The sequence below is a fragment of the Mastomys coucha genome, chromosome X (assembly GCF_008632895.1).
Source record: "Mastomys coucha isolate ucsf_1 chromosome X, UCSF_Mcou_1, whole genome shotgun sequence".
Classification (NCBI taxonomy): Eukaryota; Metazoa; Chordata; class Mammalia; order Rodentia; family Muridae; genus Mastomys; species Mastomys coucha.
Genome location: NC_045030.1, coordinates 123,405,980 through 123,411,811, shown reverse-complemented (window position 1 = coordinate 123,411,811; position 5,832 = coordinate 123,405,980). Strand labels below are relative to the sequence as shown.

Here is a 5,832-nt window from a genome sequence, read left to right as displayed (position 1 = left end):
GGCCAACGGAGAATGGTTATAGTGTGAAAAAAAAAAAAAGCAAACAGCAATAATATTAGTAATCAGAAGCTTTTGCAAAAGTGTTTAGTAAATTAGTGACTAGCCTGCTCTACTATACATTTAATGTTTGAGATCTTGAGACTAAAACAAAATATACTGTAGACCAGGCTGTCTCTGCCTCCCAAGTGCTGGGATTAAAGGCATGTGCCACCACTGCCCGGTCTAAAATACAAATACTAATGTGTGCCACATTTCAAAATCTGTAGTCTAAAGGCTAAAGAGAAACAATTAATATGATTTGGTTTTTCATGCATTACAACCACCCTACTGTTCCAAGTGTGAAATTAGTTTTCTATATGATGTGAGGACAAACAATATACTTTATCCATAAAAGTGTACATAATACAGAAAAAAAAATGTTCAGAATTTTAAGGGATAAGACAATTTCTGAGGCAAGATTCTGTTTAAGAAAACAACAGGAGACTCTTAACATAAACATAATCTATGTCAAAATCCAAATATAAGTCAAATCATTGTTATCTGAGTCCCGCACTTGAATATAGAGCACTGTCTCAAAAATAGCTAATTCACCATTGAATATCATTCATCTGATAACAGTTATTATCAAGATGTGTTAAATTTTTCAGCTAGTGTTTTAAAACAAACATCAAGTTTAACTGAAAGCCCATTAAGTATCCTGGCTTAGTGAGATATCACAAGATACAAAAAGATAATGGCAGCTTCCAAGTAAATGATTTCATAAGAATCCAAAAAGAGAAATGATTCAGCAATCGAAATGATTTCAGACTCTCCAAAAAGAGAAACAAATTCTTTAAAAAAAAAATTGACACCCTGTTTACAAGCAGCATTATTTAGATGAATAAAATCTTCTTTGGTACAACAGGCCTCTGAAATGAAAGATAATCTATTAACATAAATTATTTCCTCCCACCAAAGAAGACAGATTTTGTCCCTTGTTTTTTATCACAGACATGAGACAAAAAAGAAAGAATGAGAGTCTGTGTTAACAATTAAGACAGGTTCATAGTCCGTGAAACAACTAAAATGTGGCCCACTGAAGACCTTTTAATGATTCACTGGGATTTAAAAGGATTTCATTTAGCTAAAGCACATACAGAAATACATTAAATTCACTAGTCAAGAGAAGCATGGAGAAAATAATTTGGTTACATATTTTACTACATCCACCCCATGGATGAAAAGGACCTGAGGAAAAATTATCTAATAATGGCAAAAAAAGTCATGATAAGTGCATATATATTGATATATATTGACATTGTGCACTACAACTTTTAACTACTTCCTATATTTGTTAAGTCTACAAATCTGTAGATATAATTGATATAACCATTTTCTTATATGAGATTTTTTTTTGAAACAACCATACTGGTCAATGACTCACCTGTTGCCAAAATTGTAATTAGTCATGTTCTAAAAATCTCAATTTCAAAAGTACTCATTAAAATTAGAAGTAAACTGCTTTCTTCATATTGTCATAAGGAGAAGGACATGTGGCTGACTAACCTGAGGTGAGTTAACTTTTCCTCATGAGTGCCTGCATGTTATTAGGTATATGCAAGATCTTCTCTAAATCACCAGCATAGTGTGCTGGGTAATAATTTAGTAGGGCAGCTTTAACAATACTCACACAGCTTTTCATTTCTTCATGGCACTTTGAAACTATCAATCGTCTTTGTTGTTTGTAACTGAATAATCTATGCATGCCAGCTCCCATAGGTCAGGTCTACCCTCAACCCTCCTACAATAACAAGCACTTGGCAATCAGAGCAATCAATGCAGACTAGGCTCTCCACATATATATTAAAAGTTCACTCAAGAGCTGGGCGGTGGTGGCACACACCTTTAATCCCAGCACTTGGGAGGCAGAGTTCGAGACCAGACTGGTCTGCAGAGTGAGTTCCAGGGCAGCCAGGGCTACACAGAGGAACACTGCACACCCCGCCTCCCCCAAAAAAGTTCAATGAACACAGAGTTACTCAATCTACTGTTCCTTTAATACTCATATAGCTGTCTCTTATTGGACATTACATTAAGTATGTGTGGAAAATCAAACAATAGTTTTACAACATCAACTTGTGGTTTTCTCAATATCCTCTTGACCAATACTAATTGTAACAAAATTAATGATGCAAAATCAGACTTGTTTTAGAAACAGGTTCTGACATATAGCTGTGTTGCATCATCATCTCTTAATGCCCTTTCCTAGCAAGATGGCTCTTTCGCAGAGCTCACTTTTTCATTATTTAAATTCCATATAAAAGAACAAAAACAGTTAGAGGGGAAAACAAAGTTTTACACTAAAATTTCGCTATAGTCCTCCTATCTCTTCCACGTGGCTGGGGCCATTTTTCCACTTTAACCCTGGTTTTCCTTTCAGATGAGAGCACTGATTCCTTACAAAGCCTTTTTATAACAGAAAAGCTACCATCCTATCTGCAGTAAAAGAGGAAGCATCTTTAATGAGTATAGCAATATATAAAGAAAGAATAAAAATGAATGTACAGGGCAGGCAAAGCATATTTAACACTTAATGAAAGTCAGACAGTGGGGCAGGAACCTAAGCTCCACACAGGCCAACGGAAACACATTCAGTGATAATTGGTGTAAAATTGTCTGTCATGATGATGAACAGGTAAAAGCATTGCTTTGTATTGAATATTGTTACTCAGCGAAGGCAGCCCTCTTATCTTTAAAAGGAAATTAAATAAACAATTTTCGTAGTTTTAATGATAGAAAACAGTACTAATTACTGTTTCTATGAGGTGACAAAGCTTCAAAACGTGCTTGTCAGCCGGTTCTCTTCCATCAAAATATTTGGCTCATAAAAAATAATTGGAAAAATCTACAGTCTTGGAATTTTTGTAAAGGAAGAAGAGCTAACAAGTATGCTAAATGAGACAAATAAGGGCTATTGAAACAGTAGAACTAATTTTGTGGCTACTTGAAATGGAAAATTTTATGTCTTCTAATACTTCATTTCTATCATTTGAAAGAAGCAGTTAAAATAAGCTCTTATCTACCCTCTTCGCTTCCTCCACCTTTCCCTAGCTCTATCTCTTAATCTGTCTCCAGTGGTAGACACAAAATCCAAACCCTTAATAGGTTAGGCAGGTGCACTTAATGCTAGGCTACTGCCTCAGCCAAACTTTCTCTTATTTCAATACGAAAATGAGCACAAGATTTAAAACTGTACATTTCCTTCATCAGTTGAAGAGAACACAGAAGGAACATAAATTAAAATATGCTGTGCATAGATAATATGCAATTATCTGAAGGTCAAGGAATGAGAATATCATATAATCTTCATTATAGTCAGTCCCACTTACCCAAACAACATCAACAAATAAGCCAGAAATGCTAACAAATCCCATCATTAAAGCACCACATGATTAGTCATATATTATCTCCACTTTGTACTCACATCTAGTTAATATAGATTTGCCAGTATACTTGCCATTAGGCATTTTTAAAAACAACACTGAATATATGTGCCCTACATTTCCTAAAGCTTTTTACTGTGAACAATATCTTGAGTGCAAAAATGAGAAGAGATTCATCAGAATTTTAAAGTAAAAACCCTATGCATCACCTAATTCTATTGAAAACGATGCTCATGGCAAATTTCACTTATCACTTGAAACATATTTCTGCCTTTGGATACCAGAACCAAATTAAAAAACATGCTGTTAACTCTGCTCTGGCAGAGCTGCAATGCATTGTGTTTAAATAGTTCAGCATTTAGATTTAGCTTGGCTAAAGTACAATATAGAATCAATGCAATTGCAAAATTCAGCAGTTGCTACTGGAATTACAGTACTAAAAAGTATGAATGAGATAGTCAAATAATGTTAGAATATACTTTTACAGTAAAGAACATTTTCTTCAGTGGTCAATGGTTTAAACTGAAAATACTTTGCTTTAAATGGATGTGAACAAATGACAATAAACTGACATATCTACATGTAAATTGTGCATGAATATGTATAAAAACATGGATTTACACAAATACATACAGTGACTTCATGAAATCTGCCATTGAAAGCTCTTTTCAGAAATACAAAATATGTATTTTGCCACATCAAAAGTGTATTTTTTCTACCAAAAAAAAAATCAAACCTAAAGGCTACTTTTCAAAGAACCTTAAAAGGATAACAAAAATGAGTGAATTAAATACATTAAAGCAGTAAGCTTTTCTTGTAGACAATAAAGGCAATAAAGACAATAAATAGACATTTAGGTTTTGAAATTTAGACAGAATTGATTCAAGTTCCTGGTGTATATTTTCCTTTACATTAAGGTGAATTTTACCATACCAAATATAAGGCAGCTAACAGTTTGCATTCAAAACAAAGCCAAATATCAAAAAAATTCCAAAAATTAGATGCTTCAATGTAAACATAAAGGTAGCTCTGCTGTTTGCATTTTCTCCCTTCAACTTTGAGATTTTCATGTAGCAATGTGTATACTAAGTGATGACAGCACAGCACTGCCACCTTTTAGTGAGGGCAGAAAATCTCTGCCCTCAAATTCATTCAATTCTGTTAAGAGACTTCCATATTGGTCTCCTGTTTACAATAATGGATCTCTCATGTCTAAGGAATATTATGTCTAATGAATATTACTTAAATTTAGGTATACATATATACCTAAATTGGTAATATGATTGCACTGAGGCAAGAATGTAAAAAGCTGAGGCTTTTTTAAACTTTCAAGCAAACAGCTAAGTTCACTCTATTGGTGCCTGGAAAGTGTCTCTACTTACAGATTTGGCAGTAGCAGAAATATACTGGACAACCATCTCACGCTTGGTGATAAAGTCCTTGTCTCGCAATGGAGCCTTCTTTTCTTCATTAAGGTTCATATCCTCCTGTGAGAAAGAATGTGAGGATGAATGGATTACTGCTCAACTGCTTCATAAGTGATTAATACAATTAATATTTATCAACAACTTTTTAGATAGTTTATTATTTCACACTTGAGATACCATTATTTTATATTTTACACATATACATGCTTATATATCTATTAAGCTAAACACTGAGAAGAAAGAAAAATATTTTTCAGCTAGGCTACAGGACACTTTGGTAGTTTATAAGAGATATGTACTATACAGTCCTTGCAAAGACATGCATTTATCTCAATATTAAACACACACACACACACACACACAATTATTCTTTAGCTCATGCTTCCAAGGACTACTGTTACCCATGAAAACAAATAATAGAAAAATTTAATAGGATATATATATATAACATATATACGTCTATATGTGTATGTGTGTGTATTCACCAAAGAAAAAGTCTCAGAAAGTTGCTATATATTACAAAGAAAAGTGAGGTAATATAGTGAATATGTGTGTCTGCACACACATGCACATACATATGTGTGTGTGTATTTGAGTGTGTGTACAGAAAGAGAGAAAGAGAGAGAGAGAGAGAGAGAGAGAGAGAGAGAGAGAGAGAGGGAGAGAGAGGTGAAGAATGAGAAAACTCTAACAGACAAAGAGCAGTTAAAAGATTCCTGTGGTCAACTGTCATTTTTGACTGCTCAGTGTCACTTAGGCACACCTTCTACAGTATTCACATTGTCAGTTTCACATGAAAATGAGTTTATAAAAACTGTATTTGTCTATATCTCTTACATACAATTTCAGTACAAACCTGTGGCTTGGTCTTTACCCATTAAAGGCATTTATAAAAGTTATAGACTCAGAAATGAACTATGTGAAGAAATATGCCTTGAACATGCCATCAATCCATCTTGTTGGTATGGGGCAAAACAAAGATG

The 5,832-nt window shown here is 33.9% G+C and overlaps 1 protein-coding gene across 1 annotated transcript in view; it reads right to left on the bottom strand.

Moving 5' to 3' along the window:
* Positions 1-5,832, bottom strand: part of Diaph2 (diaphanous related formin 2) — a 555,303-nt gene that overhangs the window by 482,468 nt on the left and 67,003 nt on the right. The window contains exon 4 of the mRNA XM_031375373.1: positions 4,805-4,909. Within this exon, the coding sequence (XP_031231233.1) occupies positions 4,805-4,909 (105 nt within the window). The remainder of the gene's footprint in view (positions 1-4,804; positions 4,910-5,832) is intronic.